Below are 24,922 nucleotides of genomic sequence, written 5' to 3'. Positions count from 1 at the left end.
GCCCCCCGGCCCCGCCGCCGCCTCGCCGCCCGGCGCGCCGCTGCCGCACTACCTGGGCGCCTCGGTCATCATCACCAACGGCAGGTGACCTCGCGCAGGGCTGCCCGCAGGGAGAAGCCATAGGCCGGGCCCCGGGCTCCTGTTCTCCGGAGTGCAGCCGAGTGACGAGGGGCGAGCTGTATATGCACGGTTTAAATTAATTTATACAGAGACGACTATTTTAATAGAACTCCGCGGCCGGCGTCTAGATTTTTACGTAGATCCCGCAAACGCCGGTGCCGAGGACTGCGGCGCGGCCACACCTTTGTTCTCCAAGAGCCGGGTTCCGAGGCGGGCAGAGCTGAGCGTCCCGCCGCGTCCCACGTGCGACCTTCCCCCGCCCCGGCTCCGGGGGCGGACTTGGTTACCTGGCCTTGACGTCAGGCCCGCGGGCTTTGCCTCGTCCCGATGCTCAGCCAGCAGTACCACCGGGGATGGAAGGAGCTTCCACTCCGCCGAGAGCCTCCACTGTCAAGAGGAAAGCCCACCTCGATAGTCAGATAGGCCAGGCGGTGGCCCACCTGGAGGAGAGGGCTCCAGAGTTCAGAGAGCGCTTAGATTCTTAAGGCAGGATGTGATAGGATTTCAGTCCCACGAATCGACAACTCTAATGTCTTTAAAAGTCATTCATGAGTCTTCATTAAAATTTGTTGTTTTAATTTAAGGCTTGTTTTCGGTACAAAAATCAGCAAGCCAAGACCAAGAGAGTGAATGAGCATGAGTGTGCTTCTATTTCCTCCTAACCTCTGTGAACTCTTGATGCCATCAAGAATAGCACCTTCAGAGTATATTGAATAGGCATTAAATGCAAAAAAATATATATAGCCAGAGATTTTCTGAGAATGACGTGGATGATTTAGGTGCCCAAGGCGACTGGCTACCCCTGTCAGGTTTGATTCCAAGGCAAAATCCGTCGGCCCACCCACACCTGTATTTCCCTAGGCTCGTGTTTGCTACAAGTAGTGCTAATAAAGTTAGTTAAATTGCATGTGCAATATGGAACATTGTCAATGGACTGCGCCTTGTGGAAGAAAAGTCGCTAAAGGGATATAATAAAAATGGTGTATACATTTTCTTTAGCATTTCCTGCCTTTTCTGCCTAGCAAGAAAACTCCATGAACATGTCCTGTATGTAACAGGTAAACAAAAATCCTTTTATAAAGCACCAGCAGTGTTTTTAAAAATAAACTTCCATTCATTTTTGTCTTAGTTTTATATTTTTGCTTCAAGATTTCACCATTTAAAAATCCTACCACGGTGCTGAAGTGGACGGATGCATTGAACCACCTACTTTCCGTTTGCTTCGGACTAAAAACACACCATCAGTTCGCTGTTTCCAAAATGATTTTCTTCTAGGAAACCCTGAGCCTTTCTGAGTGGAAGGATTTTCCACCAAAGTCTATAAGGCATCGTTCTAGAATCAGAGGGCACCTGCAATCAACTGTTCCCAAAATGTGAAAAGATCATCTGCCGACCTAGAGTCACACTGAGGGTCTCTGCCTTATTCTTAGCAGGGTGTCAGCTGCCTCATGGTGGGGTGTGTGTGTGTGTGTGTGTGTGTGTGTGTGTGTGTGTGTGAGAGAGATTTGCAAATTTTGGAGTGGGTGGTGCAGCAAAGGGGCTGAGTCCTAAGAATCCAATGCACATATCCCTGTTGCACTTAGCTATACCTCATCAGCACCTCTTTGTGCACAGAGAAAATAACCTCGGGGGTATTCTTTGTTTTATATTCACAAGTCTCATACTTATACCATGATTCCTGGAAGGAGAGGCTTTGATGAGCAGGAGAGATCACCTGACGTTTTTCAATAAAGTACAGCAAAATGCATTTGTGTCTATCTTGTTAAGAACCGTTGGGGGCTGTGTTGATGAGTAAATACAAATCATGAAGGCTTTCAGAGCAGCTTAAGATCAAAGGTTGCAGTGCAAAAGATAAGACTGTTAGAGATTTACAAATGATAACGTAAATAGGCTTAACAATGAGTGTGTGTGTACTTGAAAAAGAAAACGGGTACTAGGGACAACGTCCTTGTCCACACAAACATCGCGATTTTCATAGCCTAGAACACGAAGGAAGATTCCTACACAAGCCGGCTTCCAGGCGGCCAGCAGCTCAGTTTAAAGTGAACGGGAGTTACTATGGCAACCTAATATTGTTACCTCCATCTTTAAGAGTCTGCACATTTAAGCTGGGGATATCGTTTCTTGACTTCTGTGAGGCTCCAGCAGGGGAAGAGGAAGCATTTAAATAAATATGGCTCTCTTTCTCACACACACACACACACACACACACACACACACACACACACACACAAATTGTAGTGGGTCCTAACATGTTGATGAAAAATACCAGATCAAACGGATTTGAGAAAGAAACCCAGTTTAAGGCTGGCTCAGCCCTCCAAGGGGCCTCCCAGGGAAAGGAATTCCTTTATGTTCATGGAAGCCCTTTCTAGAAAAGCCATTCCATTCATACCTTTGTAGAGAAAGGAACTGGGTGTGAGGAAGGGCTGCTACAAGACATCCCCGAGAGCAGAGAGCAGAGCTTATTTTCTACTCCCTGGCCCCACACTCCTTTTGTCCTTTTTAAAGTCCTAGGGCCAATCAAGACTTTCCTTTTGGACCCTACGGGTGGGAGAGGTTTACATGGTCAATAAATCCTGTACAAAGTCTACCGAAGTTGGAATTTACTGTAACTGTAAGACAGTTAAGGTAGACTGTGGGGCTGCTCTGATAAAATGACATAAAAAAGAACATTTTCAAACAAATGCCAGGAAATTACAGTAGTTTAAAATCATAGTGCATCACAGCCCTTGGGTTATCGAAGATGCATTTATTCAAGGTGTTCCTAAACTTAAGTATGACATATAAAGTTAAAATCTTGGGGAAAAATCTCAAAAGTCAAGCAGTTCTTACCCAAGAACAATTCTCCAAGAACAAATTTGTTCTTCTATTAAATTTGTTGTTGCATTTTTTCAGTTTAAAAATTTATATCAAATTTACTTCTGACCTCAGTTAAAAGGTGGTTTGTTTTTGTTTTACTTTGAGTTTCATTCTTTGGAGTGGTAAGATTTCTCTTTTGTGTGACACGTAATACATTTGTCAAAAATAAATCAAAAACAACAAAAAGCACCCGGCTTCTTAATAACTTAAAAATACATACATACTCTTTACCATGTAAAACTATTTATTTTCTAAAAATGTTGAAATATTAATAAAAATACCGTAACCAAGAGTAGTTGCCTATTTTTAAAAAATGAAACGTGATAAAAATAACAATGAGCCCAAACTGTAAGAATATCTAAAAGTTTATTTTGGTAAGACCTGATTTTAGTAGGCATTGGTTTAAAGTAATTACAGACACAATTCTTTGAAAAGGTAAAAATGGGAAGGTTTACGCTTTAAAACATTTTAAGTGTGCATAGTAATTACGCAGGAATAAGGATTCTCCATTTTCTGCCCGTTCGGAGCAAACAGCTTCCAGGACGCAAGCCGAAAATGTCTCCCCACTACATCCTGAAACTGCTGGGTGAGGCTGGCTTTTCTCCCACTTCCCAGGCTCAAGGGCAGGGGCAAGCACAGAACACGTGGGGGCCCGGGGACTGGAGGCTGCGTGCTACCCCCACCTGGGCCCGTGCACCCACTGATCACCCACCCGTCAGGGGCCCACTCATCCCCACATATGACAAAGTCTGCGGTAGCAAACCCCACAGAGTGTTTGAGACCAGACATGAATCTTTGGACTTTTTGCCCACGCCCCCTGCAGGCTGCCAGGAGGCCCAGCATCAAGGGGTGCTGCTTTGAGGGGAGCGTGGGTCCTACGGGAAACTTCCTTGTGCACATGCTGGGGGGAGGGGGGGCTTGCCTTTCACGAACCAGGTAACATACTCAACGTGCAGCCTCTACTCTCGTGGGCCAATCGGTAAGATGCTCAATGCACAGCCTCTAGGTGCGGGGGCCAATCAATGCGCAGCCTCTAGGTGCGGGGGCCAATCAACGCACAGCCTCTATACACGGGGGCCAATCAATGCACAGCCTTTACACACGCGGACCAATCAAATGCCCAGAAAGCACACGCCTGTCCTGAGTTCAGTTGCCATGTTTTCAAGGTTAAAGAAAATGCAAACTTTCTGCTGAGACTTTAAAACTCCTTGAGATCAGAGACCGCCCGGTGCACAAAAAGACCCCAAATCCACGCGTGTCGTGTACCAAGTAAATAATTTCCCTAACGCTAATGGCTACAAGTAAAATGTTTTTATTCAGCTTTTCTATATGAAGCAGAATTTCAAAAGTCTTTGGTTCATCTGAGGCAAAATCAGGTTTATGGAAAACGGAGCATCTGCTTCAAGTCTACTTCGTGTCCCTCAAGACGACTGGGTGACGACACGAGAAAGAACAGTCTTAAAAGCACAGAGGGAAGGGGGTACATGCCCGGAACATCTCCATCGGCACTGACATGGCCACACTTCATTAGTTTTAATTTACAGAAAGGAAATGAAATGATAACATTTTCCCCCAAAGCAGAACTATCTAGAATAGGACTTGAGCTTAAAACAAAACATAGCATGTTTTTCATTAAAGAACCCCCCAAAGAAATTCAAACAGAAACAATAGCAGCTCTGAGAGATGATTTGCCTTATATTACGAAGTTTGAGAGATGAAACTTGCAGCATTAGCCCGGAGATCTTTCCTCCTGATGATATTTTGCAGATGCCCTCTCAAGGGTGAGTCCATTTGGTAATTCTGGGGTGGTGTGGACTTTTATTTAAACTTGTCACTAATTCCAAAAGAAGAATTAGACACTTAGGCAAGAAGCATTTTTTTTTTTGAGAAAAATACTTCTAATTGAAGCCTTATTTGCAAAAATTACTTCTGAAGTTCTTTTCAAAGTTACATTTCCAAAAAACACATATTGGGTTGGTGTACTTAACTAAACATGCTATTTTTTTTTTTCTTTCCCCTTCCTATCGTGCTGGCTGTGCCTGGCTAAAGGTCGACAGATTGTATCCTGAAAACCGCAAGGTTTTGGAATTAGCCTGACTGGGTAAAGCTGAATAAGATAGGGCGAGTGCTAGGGGGTTCTGTTCAAAGTTGAGACCTCCATCAGGTTTTCTTTCCACTAATTTCAGTTGGAACTGGCAGGAAGGGAGAAAAGTGGACAAAAACTGGCCTTTTAAGGCTCAAAAGTAATGTGTATGATTCACAAGTTCAACAGAGATAGGAGTTACATGGAAAAAGCATGGAGTACATCTGGAAATCACAAGTGTATATCAAAAGGTTTCCTTTCTTTTGTTCTTCCACGGAAACTTTTAGGGCATCAGACCTTGAACATCTTTTAGAGCTTCACATGAGCACGTGCACACACACACACACACACACACACACACACACACACACACCCTCCTTCTCAAATGATGGGCATTCAGTATCAGTCATATTTTCTTTCTAGGCAATTTAGAAGAGGGGCAAAGAATTACAACTTACAAATAAAATGCCTTTATTCTAGTCTCTGTGCACCAAGCTGTCTTTCAGGAATGCGCCACATTTCAAAGGGAACCTACAACTGGCTTAAAAGCCCGAAGCCTCCCTTGTGTGTGATATGGAGTCTTTGTCTCCAGCTGCTGGGGCCCGATCATCCCCCTACATCCACATGAGGCCTAATCAACACTTCAAGGCTCTTGAACTTGATCCCATCACTTCAGGATATGCAGTAAATTCAAACTTATGAAAAGAGCGCTCAGACATGAACGTCCAAGGAGGTAAGTGATTTCCTTGCCAAGGTCACTGCACCCATGCCAGTGACACCCAACTCTGCAGCCCCGCAGGCACTGGGACTGGACCACAAACCACTGGGCCCAGAGAAACCCTCAGAAATCTACCTTCTCTTTCCTTACGGACAGACAGAAAAAAAAAATACAACAACAATGAACTGCCAATGTATGTTCCTCTAGGAAACCGCCTCCAGGGACGCTCATAAACAATGTTACCAAACCTCTACCTCATCGCTGGCCTGGGCCTGGAAGCTTTTTTTGATTTACTTTTTAATAGTCTGGGAGCGAAGGTCTCCGCTACTGGGGAAACATCTGAATTATTCCGTTGCTGTTTCCAAATAAAAACTTTTTTTTCCTGGCCCAATCAACATACATCCAAGCCCAAGAGGGGAGAAGGAGTTCACACCTTTGGTAGTGCTTTACCTGAACTGAAGGTTCTGCTACCCGCAGAACGTCTTCTGACACCAAGTCAAATGGCAGCAGACAGAACAAAATTAAGGAATTACGGAGATTAGAGGGAGAAAAAAAAATCCGACTACAAGTCTAAATCCGTTTTCCAGATCTTTGGGCTAGGAAAGACAGCAGAAATTGGACTGGAATGTTCCCTGCAGTGGCTCCGCCTGCCCTCCTGCTGCCCAGCGGCCAGGATGGTGGCCCCGGACTGGGGCTACTGCTGCTTGGGGACGATGAGGTTCCTCAGCATGTCGAAGGAGTTGCCGTCTGGGTGCACTGTCACGACCTCGCCGCCCTCCTGCTGGACCTGAAGGAACCCAGAGTCATCCAGGCCGACTATCCACACCTCTGGGCCGTCGAGGCTTCCCAGGCGAACCCGCTGGCCACTGTCCAGGAAGAAGAACAGAGAGTCACTGGGAAATGTCATGCGGCGTCTAGAGACAGGTGGTTGAGGACTTACCCACCCGGCAGAGGGACTGGAGGGTGGGGCTAAGATAAAATATGCTCTGACTCTCCCTGGTCCCTCATGAACTGTTTTGACAAACGACCAGAATAATCGGGGTGATGGCGATTCCACGAGGGAGCTGGGACGTTCTCCGCACGACTCCCTTACCCTCCGCCACGTCCAGGAACGACCGTGCAACTCTAGGTTTCTTGGCCGAGGTTGGGGAAACAGAAACTGAGCCGGAAAGGTAATTTTACAAAAGCAAAGCTGGGGAGCGTCACCTGCGAGTCAAACTCGTTCCAAGGCCACTTCACTTAATATTTTCCAAACGTACCTGTCGAGTTACATCCTTGTAAATCGTTTTTAAAATACAGGATCCTTCCCCTCCCCACACCCCACCACTCATTTTTATTTGGGAGAAATCTAAACCTGCAGAAAAGTTGAAAAAATAGTACAATGACCCTCAGACCCTCTCTTTACTTCTATTCACACCAACTGATAACATTTTCCATGTTTGCTTTCTCTCTGCAGGCGCACACGCGTGCTTTTTTGCTGACATGTAGAAGTAAGTTGCAGGCATCATGACACTTTATACTGAAATACTTCAGCATGTACCGTCTAAGAACAATCTCCCACAAAACCAGAATACCATGATCACCCTCAAGAAATCTAATCTTGGTATAATAACATCTAATACAGAGTTCATGTTTAACTTTCCCCCTTGTCCCGTTAATATTGTTCGTGGCTGTTTCTTCCCACCAAGGATCTAATTATGAATCACATCTTGCGTTTAGTTGTCGTGCCTCTCTAGCTCTCTTCACTCTCAAATCTCCCACCTTCTTTTTCGTGTTTGCGTTGGAGGACACTGGCATTTCTGAAGCCTAGGGGCCTGTGGGTCTACACCAGCGCCTCTCACGCCTGGGTGCGTGCGGGTCCCCTGGAGCATTTACTGACACCCGAATGTGTTCGAATGCCCGGCCAGCTTCGGAGCTTCTGACTTAGAGGCGGCCCAGGGTGGCACCTGAGAATAACCTGTATTTCTAGCAAGTTCCCAGGTGAGGATGCTACTGCCCCTGGGGGATCTCACTTTGAAAACTGTTATCTAGAATGTTCTGTGGTTTAAAGAAACACACTGGAAAACTCTCCAGTGACGCTGTGTCCTTCTCGCTGCATGCCATCAGCAGCAGGCCTGCAGTGCCCGTTCGTCCTGGCATTGCCGATGGTCACAGGCTCAAGATGGTGCCCGCCAGTTTTTTCTCCATCAGAAAGGAAAAAATCCGTTATCTAGACCTGTGCTCAGTTTCTTGTTTGAAGATACTAAGCTACAGGGGAGCCTGCATGGCTTAGTCGGTTAAGCCTCCGGCTTCGGCTCAGGTCATGATCTCATGATTCGTGGGTTCGAGCCCCGCGTCAGGCTCTGTGCTGACAGCTAGCTCAGAGCCTGGAGCCTGCTTCCGGTTCTGTGTCTCCTTCTCTCTCTGCCCCTCCCCCTCTCATGCTCTGTCTCTCTCTGTATCAAAAATAAATAAAACATTAAAAAAAAAAAGATACTAAGCTACTAATTGGATGAAGGCATTTTAAAAGAATGAAGACGGGCTGGCACTGACCTGTGTACCCAATACTTATAATAAAGCGGAAGAACGCCATTGGGCCCTTTGTCCTGAAATGTCCTGATCAGTTTCTCCAGCACGGTCACGGTTCTGGCGATGAGCTCATCGGTCCTGAAGGGCTTCAGCTCCGCCCAGTGTCGCCTGTTGTATTCCGTGACGAGATCATTGACGCATATGGTGGGGTTACTGTTACTCACGTTAAATCCACAGCCTGCCACAGACACAAACAGTTGAATAATGTGAGCGGCTCAACCTACGGGAGGATCGCACGTCCCTCTCCACCACCTGGAGGAAGTTACAGCCCGCATCCCCTGTGCCCTGCTCCCCCTTCCCTCACTTCAAATGGATTCTCTCTGGCCACTTACAGGGTGACTTCTCTCTCTGGGACCATGTTCCTCTTCTCACCCTTCCTTTACTATCCTTGATCAAGCTGGGACCACCCCAACCTTACTGCAGATCGGTGGGGGAAAGAAAGCCAGGCAGATTTGATCTGATTAAACGGGGCTGAGCTCCCTAGACTGGCCTCTGAAAGGATCCTTCATGGGGTCGAGCCAAGGATTGCAGGTCTGCACGGAGCCCAATAGAAAGTAAAATCTCTTGTTTCTTTGCCGACTTGAATAACAGAACACATGTCTGAAAATAAAGAATTTTATTCAGGTCTTAAGGAGTAAAGTCTGGATTCAGAGATTTCAAACCTTGTCCATGGCATAACCCTAGAACACATCTTTTAATACTTTAGCCTTGGAGGTCTATGGTGTCAGGGTTACACTGTTGGCAAAGGGCCAGCCCGTGTTCAGTGGCTCCTTTACAGGCTCCTAACCACGGCTCCGGGAGAGCGAGTTACCAGTGGTGGGGTCTGAACAGGCTTGTCTCTGCTGTTACTTAATATCGCCATCCTCTAAGGGGGAGTTAGAGTCTTCAAGGGAAGTCAGACCTCAGTTTTCAACAGGGCCCCGAATCGACCTCAAAGAGGTCTTCAATAAGAAATGAAATATGGCAAGAACGAGGCAGTGAGACTATCTTGTTTTCAATGCCTCTGAGAAGAAATTTCCCCCAATACTCGCCACAGAATGGGGACGTTTACAATAACAGTATTTCTCCGTAAATGTTCGGAGCCATTTTCAGCGTGAAGGGAAGGACTGACTGGCCTCAGATTTTTTTTTTTTTTAAATATACCGGCTATTAAAATACAAAGCAATACAAATTACATCTGGACACAAAAAACACGGAAGTACAGCACAGGGACAGAAAAAGCGGTTGCTCATTTGTTCATTCATTCGACGACACGCAGAGCACGGAGGGGAAGGCGTCAGAGCAGTGTGTACAGTGCCGGAAATCTCCCGTACCCTCAGAAAACTCCAAGCCCCGGGGAAACAGGAACACTGACCCGTGCCAACTCAGGCCACACCTTTCCAAGGACCAGAGAGAGCCTTTGCTGGTGACTCTGAATCTTTCCGCAAAGACGCCTCTTCTCCACCCATTACCTGTCACGGCCTTAAGAATTTAACAAAAGCTATGAATTCTCCCCACAAGGAACATGTTCCGCCCCTCCCCCCACCCCCACGCAGTGACAGAATTCCTTAGCTCCCTGAAGCATTCCCTGGGCCTCCTTGATACCTGTGGGCCCTGCATCTAGCCTAATTAACTCGCTTCTAAATGGAAAGCGGAGCTTGGACGGTATGAAGCAGTTTGCTCAGAATAATACTGCCGGCAGGTAGCAGCATTGGAAACATATGCTTTGCGCTTCTGGCTGGCATTTCTGACACAGCGTCACATGGGGTCTGTCCGTTGCTGATTTTTGAAACGTTAAGTTCTCCTGGGCATTAGGGAGAGGCTGATGCTCGGATGGCCAGGAGCCTAAGAACTTCTGGAACTGTTTCTGAGTCCGTCTCCTTGCCTGATGCGGATGTGCTGAGGGGAAAAGGATTCTTTGCCCCACCTTGACCAGCCTGGAGCTGCTTCTGAAGGTCCAAAAGAACACAACTTTTTCATGGTCTGGCAGGGGCCCATTAAGAATGCCAGATGACCAGGAGACCCATCCTTGAAATTAACTTTCTTTGCTTATTACAAAATGGCATATTCAATGTTTATTTTCACCACTCAACAAGGAGCAGGCGTGTGGAGAGGTGTAATAAAAAACCTGTTTGATGTGATACCAACTTGGTGGTTTCCATGGCCATAGACAGGAACGCTAAACCCCTTGAAGGGCTTTCAACCAATCTGGCCTGTTTTGCATACATATTGTGCTCTGTAACTCAGGACTCAAAGAAAAAGTAATCCCATATGATAATCCACTCCCCCCACTGTAGCGATGTATAAACCATTTTTACTTTTGGTTTTATTAATCTAAAAATGTGGAGGAAAGAGCTTTAAAAACTTACCAATAAGTATATAAAATGTTTCTCCCAACAGCGTTGAGTGAACCAGAACCCCGCCAAGCTTCATGAGGTCACTATAATAAATGTCGTTGGGCCACTTCACCCGTAAGTCGATATCCTAAGGGAAAATCTGCGCATTAATCAAGCAAGCACAGGACACAAAGGGACCGGGAGAGGTCATCTAGCCCAGAGGAAGATGAGCGGGAAACTCTCGAATCTAACGGAACTTGGGATCTCAGCCTCTCTTTTGGTTCTGGCCGCTGATCTTTGGGACAATCCAGTGTGAAAAGACCGCCTTGGGGGCTGGCACAGAGACCTAAAGAACATATCTGGTAAATTCTGGCACTTCCCCGACGCCCAGCACTGTTCACTGTCTCAGTACAGGCACAGGTCTTTACTGTGCGTCACAGATACTGTTTGGTTTGGTTTGTTTTTAACGCAGTGGGGCTTGCTGGTCTACCGGTGCCGCCATCTTTCCAACAGCCCTTGCCCACTTCGTGCTTCTGTGTCACATTCTGGGAATTCTCACAACGTTTCAAACTTTTTCATTATTTGGTTATTATGGTGATCTGTGATCAGTGATTACAACTTGCTGGAAGCTCAGATGATGGTTAGAATCTTTTAGCAATAAAATGTATTTTTTAAGTTTTCCATTTATTTTGAGAGAGTGACAGAGTGAGCAAAAGCAGGGGAGGGGCAGAGAGAGCGAATCCCAAGCAGACTCTGAGCTGTCAGTGTGGAGCTTGATGCAAGGCTCAAACTCACAAACCATAAGCTCATGACCTGAGCCAAAACCAAGAGTCAGATGCTTAACCGACTGAGCACTCCCGCAATATTATTTAGTTAAGGTGTATACTTTGCTTTTTTTAGATATAATGCCACTGAACCACAGTACAGTGCAAATGTAACGTACATGCACCGGGAAACCAAAACCCACCAGCAGTGAGCACCTAGCGTGTGCTGGGTGGGGGGCAGGGAGAGAATAATAACACTCTTGGGGTTCTTTTCCCTTTAGGAGCTCATGTCTGAGAGAAAAAGATGCCCTAAATTAACCAATGTCATTAAAGGTGGGTAGAAATGTCTCAAGGAGAATCCTACAGAGATGCAGGGAGGGAACAGGTTCACTGAATCATTACTGAAGGGCCTCAAAACACTGCCAACAGTCAGCAGGTAACAGAACCGATTTGTTCTGTGGCCCCCTGCCTCTCCAACCAACGCTAGGCGGCCCTGCCTGAGCCCTGGTCACAGTGGAACAGTGCATGCGTGGTCCACTGCTTTGAGCTGGGCCAGCCAGACCCCCACCTCCTGCCAGGGCTCTCAAGTGGGGGCACAGAGACCCGGTGAGACCCAGTGGGTGCCGGAACTGCCAGGTCTCCTGGGCCCGGGGCCGGCAGCCAGGTTATGCCATGTGTGGGGAGAAGAAGAAAATCGGGACATATGAGGCTGGAAGAAAGACACTCGGCAAAATAAAACTGAGAGACCGCAGGGCAGCTGGTGGCCTCTGATCCCACAGAGCCGTGTCTTCCTTCCTGGAGGGCTGGTGATGCCCGAGCACTATCCGTCTGTTCCTTACACCAGACCCACAGGGGGTACTAGTTTCGTCCCTATCTAAGGAGGAGGAAACCGAAGCTGAGAGAGACTGTCTGGCTGGCTTGTGGTTACACTCAGAAGTGGCAGAGCTGGGATTCGAACCCAGGGCTTGCTTGCTTTATTTTATTTCATTTTATTATTATTTTTTAATTTTTTAAATTTATTTTTAAGAGACAGAGAGAGACAATGCAGGGGAGGGGCAGAGAGAGAGGGAGACACAGAATCCGAAGCAGGCTTCAGGCTCTGAGCTAGCTGTCAGCACAGAGCCTGACGCGGGGCTCGAGCCCATGAACCGTGAGATGGTGACCTGAGCCGAAGCTGGATGCTTAACCGACTGAGCTACCCAGGGGCCCCACTTTCTTTTTTTAAAATGTTTATTTACTTTTTTGAGAGTGAGGGCATGGCAGCAGGGGTGGGGCAGAGAAAGAGGGAGACACAGAGTCCTAGGCAGGTTCCAGGCTCTGAGCCATCAGCACAGAGCCCGATGTGGGGCTCAAACTGAGTAACTGTGAGATCATGACCTGAGTTGAGGTCAGACACTCAACTGGCTGAGCCACCCAGGCACCCCCAAACCCAGGGCTTTTGACACCAAGCCCCCAGGGGGCTGAATACTGTGCTACACAGCCTGCTGCTTCCAAGAAATTCCCTTCTCTCCCTCCAACAAGGCTTCCTTTGCACTCAGCCAGTTGGGAGGACATTTCCATTCTGCTCTGCAGGGCACTCTAGGCAGAGAAGAAACATAAAAGCACAAAGGAACAAAAGTATGGAGGAGACGTGGGGTGTGCGCACCGTGACCTGTAACTGATAGGGAGGGAGCTGCATATCCCTTGCTGTTAGAATAGGGATCTCGGGACACCTGGGTGGCTCAGTCGGTTAAGTGTCTGACTTCGTCTTGGGCCTGGAGCCTCTTCAGAGTCTGTGTCTCCCTCTCTCTCTGTCCCTCCCTCACTCATGCTGTCTCATTAAAAAAAAAAAACAAAAAACCCCAGAATAGGGATCTCCTCGGAGGCAGGAGCAAGGACGACAGTCTGCTGCCCTGCCCCAGGGGACCCTGGGCAATGCTGCAGACATCTCCGGTGGGCACGGCTGGAGGGAATCCTGCTGGCGCGCGTGGGAGCAGCCCACAGACGCTGTTCCGCCTCCCGCAGAGGAAGGCCTCCCACCTGAGATGGGGGCCCACATGTCAACAGTGCCCAGGGCGAGAAACACTGGTGTCGAAAATCTGTAGCTTGGAGGGGCGCCTGGGGGGCTCAGTGGGGTAAGCATCGGACTTCGGCTCAAGTCATGATCTCGAGGTTTGTGAGTTCGAGCCGCCCATTGGGCTCTATGCTGACTGACAGCTCAGAGCCTGGAGCCTGCTGCGGATTCTGTGTCTCCCTTTCTCTGCCCCTTCCTGCTCATGCTCTGTCTCTCTGTCTCTCAAAAATTAATGAACATTTAAAAATAATAATAAAGAAAATCTGAAGCTTGGAGACTTTGGCCCTGGACACTCTCACAGGTCCCGCTTGTCCTCTCCCCTTCCCAGGCCCCCCGGGCCCGACACGGCCCCGCCCAAGCTTGGCCCCGCGGTAGGGGGGCAGCAGCTCTCTCGGGCGCTGGCCCCTCTCCTGGGCTCCTCATCTACTTCACAGGTTCTGATCCAGCAGGTCAACGCTGCGGCTTCCGGAATCGGAATCGTGGGCTCTCGAGCTAAACAGCGGCATCTACTTCAAGATGAAGAGAAAGGCCGAGAGCTTAGTTTTACACGATCTCAACCATGTGTTCAAACAGCTGCCATGGGCCTCCCGGGTACAAAGCACTACGTTAGGCTTCTTGGGACCCAAATAAAACTACTCCTGCATTCAGAGAGCTGGTTACTTTGTCAGGGAAGGGACCAGGCGCACAAGTAACGCTGCTGCAGAGCGATCCACAGGAGAGACCATAAAAGCAGCTCAGACCTTCAAAATACGAAAAGGTTAGTTAGAAGAGGCAGTATGTAGCTAGAAGTTTCCAGGAATAGCATCAGAGCCAGGCCTCCCAGGGCCAACACAACTACCAGGTGCAGAGAGGAGAGGAGAGGAGAAAAGGAGGGGGGTGGAGGGCTACAGGCACCCACCGGGGACTTCACAGACAGGCGATGCAGCGGGAGGGGGGCTGGGCAGCGCATGGCAAGTTCTGGAAGGAATAAGGTGCATTTCCGTGATGCTGCCTCTTGTCCAGGGAGACAGACCCATGTGTGTGCTGATGGTGACATCTGGCCAAAGACGTAAGAAAGGCCGACTCTTGGGGCGCCTGGGGGGCTCAGTCGGTTAAGCGTCTGCCTTCAGCTCAGGTCATGATCTCCCAGTTTGTGGGTTTGAGCTCCGCGTTGGGAGCTGACAGCTCGGAGCCTGGAGCCTGCTTCAGGTTGTGTCGCCCTCTCTGCCCCTCCTCCCTCCCTCTCTCTCTCTCTCTCTCTCTCTCTCTCGTGTCTTTGCCTCAAAAATAAATAAACATTAAAAATTTTAAATAAAAAGACAAGAAAGGCCAAATCTATATAACTGGGGCCTATTTCAACCATCTTGGAGCTGTACTGTGTAAGCTAAATGGACTCTGCTAAAAATAAATACTGAGGGGCGCCTGCGTGGCTCAGTCGGTTAAGCATCCAACTTCAGCTCAGGTCATGATCTTGCAGTCTGTGGGTTTGAGCCCCCATCAAGCTCTGTCCTGACAGCATGGAGCCTGCTTGGGATTCTCTCCCTCCCTCTTCTTTCTTCCCCTTCCCCACTTGTACTCTCTCTCTCAAAGTAAATAAATTGTAAAAAAAATTTTTTTTAATAAATAAATCCTGAAAAAGTAAATCCTCGAAGTTCTCATCACGAGGGGAAAACGTCTTCTGGTGACGACAGGAGGGAAGGATGTCACGTGCCTGTGGTGACCCCTCACTTCACAGGTATGTCAAGGCAATGCACGGCGTGCCTCAGACTCACACAGTCAATTCTGTCTCAGGAAAAACCAAAAATGAAATAAAGGACAAATACCTCCAATCCCAAACCAAAGTCACGTCATGCGGGTGAGACTGAGCTGCGTGACTGGGGAAACAGGACAGAAGCAGCACTGGGGGAGGGGCCAGCGGCCATCAGGCGTGCCCTGGAGGGCAGGCCGCCCCCTCCCATCCCGCTGCCCGCAGCGCCTGGCGCAGCCCTTCCCCTCTGGCAGGCACTCCAAGAATGCCCGCTCAGTTACCAAGTGAGGCTACAAGGTCAAAATCAAAGCCAAGAAAAAACTAACCAGACTAATTTAAATTTTAAATTTTCATTTATTTTTCTAAGACTAAGGAACCTGTTGCTAGGATTAAAAATATTCTGCCCTGGGGCACCTGGGCGGCTCAGTCAGTTAAGTGTCCGTCTTCAGCTCAGGTCATGAACTCTCGGTCTGTGGGTTCAAGCCCTGCATCGGCTCTGTGCTGACAGCTGGGAAGCTAGAGCCTGCTTCGGATTCCGTGTCTCCTCCCCGCCTCTCTGCCCCTCCCCTGCTCATTTTCTGTCTCTCAAAAATAAATAAACATTAAAAAAAAATTCTGCCTTGCCCTGACCTTCCGATAGACCTTTATCTTCTCACCTGCCTTCTACGCAGGGAGATGCCTGAGCCTGTGCAGGTCTGAGCGGACCCTGCTGGCACCAGGCCAGAGAGGCTGCAGAGGAAGGCCCCCCACCTGAGATGGGGCCCAAAGGTCAACGGTGCCGAGGATGAGAAATGCTGGCGTGGAAAATCCGTAGCCTGAGCCCAAGCCCTTCAGACACAGATGCAGCAAGGGGGCTAATGCCTGGTGATCAATGTCCTGTTGCAGCGTGCATGCCTGGGGCTTAATATGGGAAACACGCATCCCAGTCCTGCACCCAGTGGCCCTGAGGACATGACACATCAGAGGGGGCTAAGAGGCGCCAGGGACAACTGGCTCCCTGTTAAACATGAGGACAGTCCCCTTTGAAAGTCATGATCGTGGCCTCTGACTTCAAGATCATTGTTTTCAGCCTGACGTAGGAGCTGTAGGTGGGAGGGAGTTTGGGGAAGAACTCCCTTAAGAAAAAAAAATGTTTTTAATGTTTATTTTTTGACAGAGAGACAGACAGACAGACAGACAGACATGAGTGGGAAAAGGGCAGAGAGAGAGGGAGACACAGAGCTGTCAGCACAGAGCCCAAAGTGGGGCTTGAACTCAAGAACTGGGAGATCATGACCTGAGCCGAAGTGGGATGCTTAACAGACTGAGCTGCCCAGGTGCCCCAGGGATGCCCCTATTACAGTCACGTGAAATTCTTCCAGGAAAATTGAGGCGGAGGATACAGTGACTGTGTCCATCGGTCTCTTGTCTCCCTAATACGTGACACTAAAGTATTCAACGGTAATGGTGAAGCAGGCACCCCTGCCCTACAGCTGGGGGCGGACACCCCAAGATGAACCTGCATGTTGAACCTGGGCGGCCACGGACGAAGGATTGTTCTGCCTAACAGTGATCATGCGAAATGCAGGTAGGAAACGAGAAGGTTGCTTAGGTCTATAAAATAAGCCTTTTCACCAGAAAACACACATGGCCCATCCAGCCCAAAGTGCTTCGATTAAAGGAAAAAAATAAGTAAAAGGAGGCTTGCCCTAAGATGTCTGATACATCGGACAACAGCACAGAAAGGAAATTCTGAGAAAGAAACGCATCTGGTGAGCCTGAAGCTGCCGTAACAGCTGATGGTGCTTTCTGAGCTCTCCAAACTCCGGAGCACTTTGCTGCCAGCTTCGCAAAGAGCAGGCTGAGCTCTCGCTGGGACACATCCACACACCAGCGTGTGGCCGGCTGGGACGTACACTCAGGGTGGGGACGGAAGGTGAAGAGGCCGCACGTACCTGGTACTCAGGGACGGTCCTTACCGCCTCCACCACAGCCAGGGACATCAGATGCTGGACAAACGGGATCCTCTGTCCCAGCGCGGACCTCAGCGGGATGGAGACGAGCAGGGTGAACACAGCGCATCCCATGGGGCTCAGCCAGGCATTCGATCCCCGTCCTGGAAACACAGGCCGCGTCAGGAGAGCGGACACAGCGCCATGCCAACAGAGTCAGATGCACAGAGCGTCAGAAAATGTGCCCAGGACTCAGCCACGTGTGGGATCAACCCAGACTGATTACAATGCCTGGAGATTCTGGGGTTAACTCAAGAACAGAGAAGCTTTTAAAAACTCTGATGCTGTGCTGCTGAGCAGGTTTCTGATACGCAATGTTCAGCCTCAGCGAGCATATCACTTAGGCTTTGAGGATTCAAAGTCTTAGAGTGTCTGAACACGACTGTCTGCTTAATTCTCACCATAGGGTCATGCAGGCAGAAACAGAGACAGCGGGAGAAGGAGCGGGGTCTGTCCTGTCCAGAAGTCCCGGGAGCCACATTTTAGAAGTGACCCGTATTGTGGTGATAGTCTTGCCATTCTGAATATATTAAAAACTCCAGAATTGTACACTTTAAATGCAGGAACTGTATGGTTTGTGAATCATATCTCACTGCTGTAAGCAGGGGGGGGGGGTGGTAAAAGGAAGCTGAATTTAAAAGGTAATCCCTGGCATTAACTCTCCGAGCTGTATTTTCCTAAAATAGAAGTCAAGAAAATAAAGTGATCAAAATGAGAGGTATAATCAAGGTTCTTCTATGTCGTTTTTTTCTTAAACCACCATATTGAGCCCCCCGGCTTTCTATTTGAATGAATTTTCTATTTGAGTTACGTTCAAAAGACATAGTCAAAGGAAGGCAGTGGAAAACAGTGGATTTCTTATTCCGTTGCTCCTTCTGAGGAGGGCTAAGGACCTCTGAGAGTTATAAGGCGGTTGCGTTGGCCCGGCGCTGGTGGGGCGGAGGCGGGCCGAGCGCGGAATCTGCTCGCGGGGGGACCCCGAGTGGATTGTGGGAGGATGTGGGCTCGTGTTTCCGGGGGTCAGCAGGTGGCGGGAGCTCTGAGCAGCCCTGGCTTCTCTGCGGTCACTCTGTGAATGGGCATTGACCATTGATCGGCGCCCACTGCGCGGAGTTTCCGGTACAGCTGGGGCGGGGGCTCGCAGACGGAAGGGCTCCTCTGAACCGCACGCCACAGGGACGCGAAGGGCACCTCCCAGAGAACCTCCAGGCAAATAAATGTCTCTAGAACACAGTCATGATTCACACACTGCAATGCCTAGAAAGTGTCAGAAAGAGGGATTTACAAGATGTAGATGACTGGGTGTCTCAGTCGGTCAAGCGTCTGTCTTCAGCTCAGGTCATCATCTGGCGGTCTGTGAGTTCAAGCCCCATGTCAGGGTCTGTGTTGACAGCTCAGGGCCTGGAATCTGCATCAAATTGTGTCTCCCTTTCTCTCTGCCTCTCCCCTGCTCATCTTCTGTCTCTCTCTCTCTCAAAAGTAAACATTAAAAAAAAATCCTCAGCAGAACATCCAGTGATTAATAACCATCTCGGTGAGAAAATGTTTTTAATTGTACTAAAAGGCTCAATCGTCTGATCAATTTCCCGGCCTCTTCCTCTATTTTAGGGGGCGTGGAAACAAGCACTTCTAATGTGCGTCTTCCCCGGGATCAGCACATGCGGTCAGCTGGCGATCCGGCCACAAGCGTCACAGATTATAGAGAACAAAACGGCAGAGGCGATAACAGAAGGTGACTGACCTCTGCCCTGGGTTTGGCGGGCCGCGATGGCTATTAGCCCCATTTCCGGCGGGATCTCAAACAGCAACCTGCAAACGGTGGGAAAGACCGGTCAGCCAGAACGAGGGCCCGACGGGGCAGCCCACAGCTCCCACACACGGGGCACCCTGTTTGCGCTCATTTGCGAGCGTGTGGGGGAAAGAAAGGGCCACTTCCCAGGTTTCGAGGGATCCTGACCCCACTCCCAGCCTCTGCAGCAGGAATGAAGGAGACGGCCCCCAAAAACACCATTTAATCGAACAAGATTGGGGTGGGGGACGCCTGTGTACCCTCCTGAGCTCTGAGTTTATTTAAGACATTGCTCGTCTCTATTTCTTTGGAATATTGTATCAGGTTCTTTCTTCCCCGCTCTGATGCGGTGTCCCTTCTTTGGGTGACAACTAGCAGTTCCCGACATTTGTTTCTACTTACAGTGCATTTCTGTCCAAACACTCGAACATAATCATAACAGAAGTTTCTGATTATTCAGAAAACCAATATGGTGGCAATAAAGCTGTTTAAAAGATACACTATCCCCTGAGAACTAATTATGTTTTAACTATAGTAAATAAATCTACACCTTCTGAGAACTCTGGAGAACCTTGGATCATTTTAGGCTTGAGTTCTGCTTTTAAAATGGTTTCATTTAAAAGAATACAAACTTCCCTTTGGGGATAGGTAGAAAAGTGCCTTATATCTCCACCAAATGAGTCAATATTAACCTTTTTTTTTTTTTTTTTTTTTTTCCAGAAAAGGAAAGGGGGGAAAAATCCCTCACACTGAGAATTTCCTCTCAGGCGCTTTCTACATATTTTAACTCCGCGTGAGGAAGGCGTTCCTCTGCCTTCCCAGGAGTCGCTGACCAGGTTCTGAGTGGGCATGGTTCGTGGGAGGATTTGTTAAACCAAGCAAAAGTCAGGTCTGCCCACTGTGGGTGCAGCTGGGAGAAGGAAGAGGGGACAGGAGGGACGATGGAGAGATGGTATTTGCATGAAGTTTCCAATGACAGTTTCCAAGGTTCCACAGGACCCCGCACCCCATGTGCCAAGGAGAAAGGGCCCGAAGAAAGACCATGATCTGGTGGGTCTTCATCTGCTCTCGGGGCTCAGGGGAGGGGCTGGAACCCCAGAGCTGGTTCGAGAAGAAACACACTGAAAAGTAGAGAGAAACAGCACAGGTCTCTCTGGGACCGTGGCTGGCAGACTTCGGCACTGATGCCGCAGACCCTGGGGACAAGGGGCCCGGCAGACCCCTCTCCTTGCTAAGAAGAGCCTGGCCATGCCAGGCGGGGGCCAGCCGGTCCGCCCGGCACAGGGCGCTCCCAGCGAGCAGGCGGCCCACCCTCGACGTGCCAAGCCTCCCTTCCATCTTCCACCAAGCACAGCTCCACAAGTATTTCTCTTGGACACCATGAATAACCCATTGAGACCGACTGTTCCTATGCACTGTTGGGCTCCAAGAAAAAGCGTCCTTTTCTTGGGTCGGACCAGCGGAAAACAGAGAAGGGATCTCTGTCCACACAGGGAGGTAACACACTGTCTTCTCTGGAGCCTCATGCTGTCAAGAAAGTTCCAGCAACCCCTCCCCTGGGCTCCTAAGGCTGGGTTCTGGTGGCGGTGGAGGGGGGGGCAGCTAACGACCTTTTCTAGGGAAGCGGGGGTGGGGGGGATGATTTAGCACGTTGTGAGCAGGCTACAAACGCCCTCTCAACGGCAGGCAATCTAGGATGTTCTTTAAATAAACATGTAGGCAGAACACGGTCCTGTCAATAGCCAGTGCTGGTGATGGTGGAATTAGGCGAGGGGAGAGGCGTGGGGGAGGTTTAGAAACCAAACACAGACTTCTAGAACAAAGGGAAATGATTAAGGGAACATATGCACTCAGCTGCTGGAGGCTTGGCAGCAGTTAACAGGGCATATTGATGAGAAGACGGCGTTTGTGCAGCTGAAGGCCAAGAGGAAATTCTGCAAGAGGGAGACACGAGGGAAGGAGGTAATGCTCGGTCTGAGACGACCAGAGGCCGCCAGATTTATTTGTGCTATCTGAGATAACTCTGGGGGCCAAACCGCACGGCTCACGGTCAACAAAGAGGCATTTATGGACTTCGCAAATTTTGCATTTCTGAAATCGAAGCCACGAGGGTTTGCTCTAGCAGAGAGGAGGTACCGTAAATGCATTTCCATCCCGAGCTGATGATGTTCTCACAAAAGGCAACAGAAAAAGACAAAAAAGGAGGGGGTCACATAATGATTGTGCCTCACTGCTGTGTATTTTCTGTCCTCGCTTGTGAAGGCTGTGGAATAAAACATTTCTGTGAACGCGTACCAACGGGGCACGCAAGAAAAGCGCTCCATTTTTCTACTCTTCTCTTGAGTCTCCAACATCCAGACCCCAAAAGGGTCACTTTGCACATGTGACCACTTTGGTCCCTAAGGACATCACAGGTGGTTGGAATAAAGCTTCAATAATTAAGACAGATCTACAGATCTAAAAGGCAGGCTGGTATGAACCTGCGTGAAAATTCTGAATGAATAAAATTTTAAATTCGGACCCATTCAATCCATTTTGGGGATTCAAGCCTAAGGAAATGGTCCACATTCACCACACAGCTATAAAAGTAAAACTGTGTGAATGACCTACGTGTTCAATAGGGAAATGCCGAGTACATTGTGGTACATGAGGTCAGTGGAATAATTCCCATTAAATATGATGGTTATGAAGAGTATGTGGCAACCTGGAAGAAAATGCTTGCAATAACACTGCTAAATAAAAAAGCAGTGTACAGGGGCGCCTGGGGGGCTCAGGTAGTTACATGTCCGACTCTTGATTTCGGCTCAGGTCATGATCTTACGGTGTATGAGGTTGAGCCCCGTGCTGGGACTCGGCTCACAACACAGAGCTTCCTTGGGATTCTCTCTCTCCTTCTCTCTCTGCTGCTTCCCAGCTTGAGCACATGCTCGCTCGCTCTTTCAAAATAAATAAAAATGTTAAAAAGCAGTATACATAAACCTACATGTACTTTTATCCCAACTATGTAAAATTCATAGAAAACTGAGATTTATTTAAGCTTTATTTATTATTTAGTAGGTCTTATAGGATGATTTTTTTAAATTTAAAACTTTCCTTTAAGATGATTGGTTATCTTTCAAAATTATGCTGAAATTTGGGGCACGTGGGTGACTCTGTCAGTTAAGCATCAGACTTCAACTCAGGTCATGATCTCACTGCTTGTGGGTTTGAGCCCTGGGTTGGGCTCTGTGCTGACAGCTCAGAGCCTGGAGCCTGCTTTGGATTCTGTGTCTACCTCTCTCCCTGCCCTCCCCCCACTTTTTCTCTCTCTCTCTCTCTCAAAAATAAGTAAATGTTAAAAAAAATGCTCAAAAATTCCAGCAAAAAAAGCATGGTTTTTATGTTTAGATGTAATATTTATGGGGCGCCTGGGTGGCTCAGTCGGTCAAGCATCTGACTTTAGCTCAGGTCATGATCTCACAGTCTGTGGGTTCGAGCCCCGTGTCCGGCTCTGTGCTGACAGCTCAGAACCTGGAGCCTGCTTCGGATTCTGTGTCTCCCTCTCTCTCTCTGTCTATCCCCCACTTGTGCTCTGTTTCTCTCTGTCTCAATAATAAATAAACATAAAAAATTTTTTTAATGAATAAATGTTAAAAAAATAAAACAATTAAAAAAATTAAGCTACAACAACCTGTCATCAGTCAACTCCTGGAATACTGTAAACAAGTAAACTTTACATCATATTCCCTTTTCTCTCCCTCAGTGTACAACAGGATGAGGATTTCAATGACAGGTGCGGGGGGATTTGGACTGCTCAGGAGCATGTCGTGGCCCCCAGCCAGTACTCCCCAGAAGCAGAAGCCCCACCTGTGCGTCGGCTGAAGGATGCCATGGGTCAGACCCTCTGCCGCAAATGCTGTTTAATCTCTGTGTCTCTGAGCAGAACCATCACTCATAGATTTCCGGCTAATCCCCCCCATCTCCAACATCATCACAGCATCTGCGCGACTGCTAAATCAGTCCATTGTTCACAGGGAAGGAGTCCTGCAGATTCGGCTTTCGGAAGAAGGCACCTGTCTAGTTAGACCAAGCATGCATGGCTGTTGGTCTGTATCATTCAATCTAGATGAACGCAAACAACAAGCTCTCGCCCCTGGCACGGGCAAATCAATCACGGATGAGTGGGCATCATCTCCTTCCACCTTAGACCAGTGCAGTCACGGAATTTTAGATGGACCACCATATAGAGACTGTCATGGCGCCCACGGCCACCTCCGTGACCATGCTTCAACGGCAGTCCTGATCCTAGATCCTCACGTTGTGGATGCGAGTCCCTTGGCTGTACAACCACACTCGGGCACTGAGAGCATGTGCTATGCCCGTTGTCCACTATGGGTCACCAGATTACAGGGTCTTCTCAACCCAGGGCTCAGGCCGATCAGAGTCCAACCTCCACGGCTAGATGTGGAGGGGCTCCTCCGGAGTGTGTCCACGGCCATTACCACGAGTCATCTACCCCTACTGAGGGCCTTCTGCTGTGAGACGTGGCTGCCGTTTCAGAAGACAGACGCGGACACATCCTGACCACATGGCGAGCAGACATCTGGGAGCCGTTTCCCTGCAGGCACCGGGTAGACTTGAAACGCGTCTGGAAGCGAGGCCGAATTTTTGTGCTAAGAGGGGCACTTCACATGCAATATCTCTTCTAAGCTTCACAGAGCAGGTGAGGATACATTGTCGGGGAAGCGAAAGCATTTCTGGAGGGCCACAGGGCCGGCCGGTCAGGAACTCAAGTCTCGTCCTGGCTGGGTGGAAGGCTCATGCTATTTTGCTTTTGTTTTTAACCTTTCTCTTTGAAATAATGTCAGACTAACGGAAAATCTGCAGGACAGTAGGAGGAATTCCTACCCACCTTTAACCCAGCACCCAGATTTCCCAAATGTTAACTTTTTAACTACAGAGGCTGTTCCATCTGTCTGTCTGTTCATAATTTTTTTTTCACTGAACGATGTGTGAGTTGCAGCCATAACACCTTTTTAAAAATTATTTTTAATGTTTATTTTTGAGACAGAGACAGACAGACAGACAGAGAGTGAGCAGGGGAGGGGCAGAGAGAGAGGGAGACACAGAATCTGAAGCTGGCTCCAGGCTCTGAGCTGTCAGCACAGAACCCAACGCAGGGCTCGAACTTAGAAACTGCGACATCATGACCTGAGCTGAAGCCAGATGCCCAATTGACTACACCACCCAGGGGCTCCCATAACACCTCTTTCTCTCTCTATGTGTCAGTGTATCTTTCCTAAAAGTCAAGGATGTTATGTAATCAGAGAATAATAATCAAAGTTGGGAACTTAATACTGTGATATAACACTGTTACCTAATCTGGGGGTCAGCAAACTCCTTCTGTGGAAAGTCAGAAAGTAAATATTTTATCTTTGGAGCCACTGGGTTTCTGTTGCAACTGTTCAACGCTGCTATCCAGGCACAGAAAGCAGGTGTAGACAACATGTAAATAAGGAAGTGTGGCTTACTTATTTCAACACAACTCTATAGACACAGAAACTTTCATATGCTGTTCACGTGTCACAATATAGTATTTAAAAAAAATTAAGACTTTATTTTTTTCAGCAGTAGGTTTACAGAAAACGAAACAGAATGTACAGAATTCACACAGGCACCTTCACTCTCCACACTCGTTTCCTTGTTATTACCACCTCATCTTAATACAGGATGTTTGTTATAACAGATGAACCAACAGTGATACGTTATTATTAACTAAAGGCCATAGTTTTACATTTTTTTTAAGAGCGAGAAAGAGACTGAGAGAGCCCACACCTGAGAGGGCGACGGGTGGAGGGAGAGAGAGAGAATCTTAAGCAGGCTCCACGCTCAGTGTAGAGCTCAACACAGGGCTCGATCTCACCACTGTGAGATCATAACCTGAGCCAAAGTCA

The 24,922-nt window shown here is 48.4% G+C and overlaps 1 protein-coding gene across 3 annotated transcripts in view; it reads right to left on the bottom strand.

Moving 5' to 3' along the window:
• Positions 1-3,329: 3,329 nt before the first annotated feature.
• Positions 3,330-24,922, bottom strand: part of HLCS (holocarboxylase synthetase) — a 203,591-nt gene continuing 181,998 nt past the window's right edge. For 2 of the 3 annotated variants that reach the window (XM_029938982.1, XM_029938980.1), the window contains 5 exons: positions 18,942-19,009; positions 17,144-17,304; positions 10,700-10,814; positions 8,316-8,529; positions 3,330-6,649 (listed from right to left, as the gene is read on the bottom strand). In XM_029938982.1, coding sequence (XP_029794842.1) covers positions 6,478-6,649; positions 8,316-8,529; positions 10,700-10,814; positions 17,144-17,304; positions 18,942-19,009 — 730 coding nt within the window. In that variant the 3' untranslated portion in view covers positions 3,330-6,477. The remainder of the gene's footprint in view (positions 6,650-8,315; positions 8,530-10,699; positions 10,815-17,143; positions 17,305-18,941; positions 19,010-24,922) is intronic. The other variant, XR_003908489.1, reaches the window with a different exon arrangement.

Source organism: Suricata suricatta, chromosome 5, assembly GCF_006229205.1.
Source record: "Suricata suricatta isolate VVHF042 chromosome 5, meerkat_22Aug2017_6uvM2_HiC, whole genome shotgun sequence".
In the NCBI taxonomy this organism is placed as follows: Eukaryota; Metazoa; Chordata; class Mammalia; order Carnivora; family Herpestidae; genus Suricata; species Suricata suricatta.
Note: the sequence above shows the minus strand (reverse complement) of the source record. Positions and strands in the feature narration are given on the sequence as shown.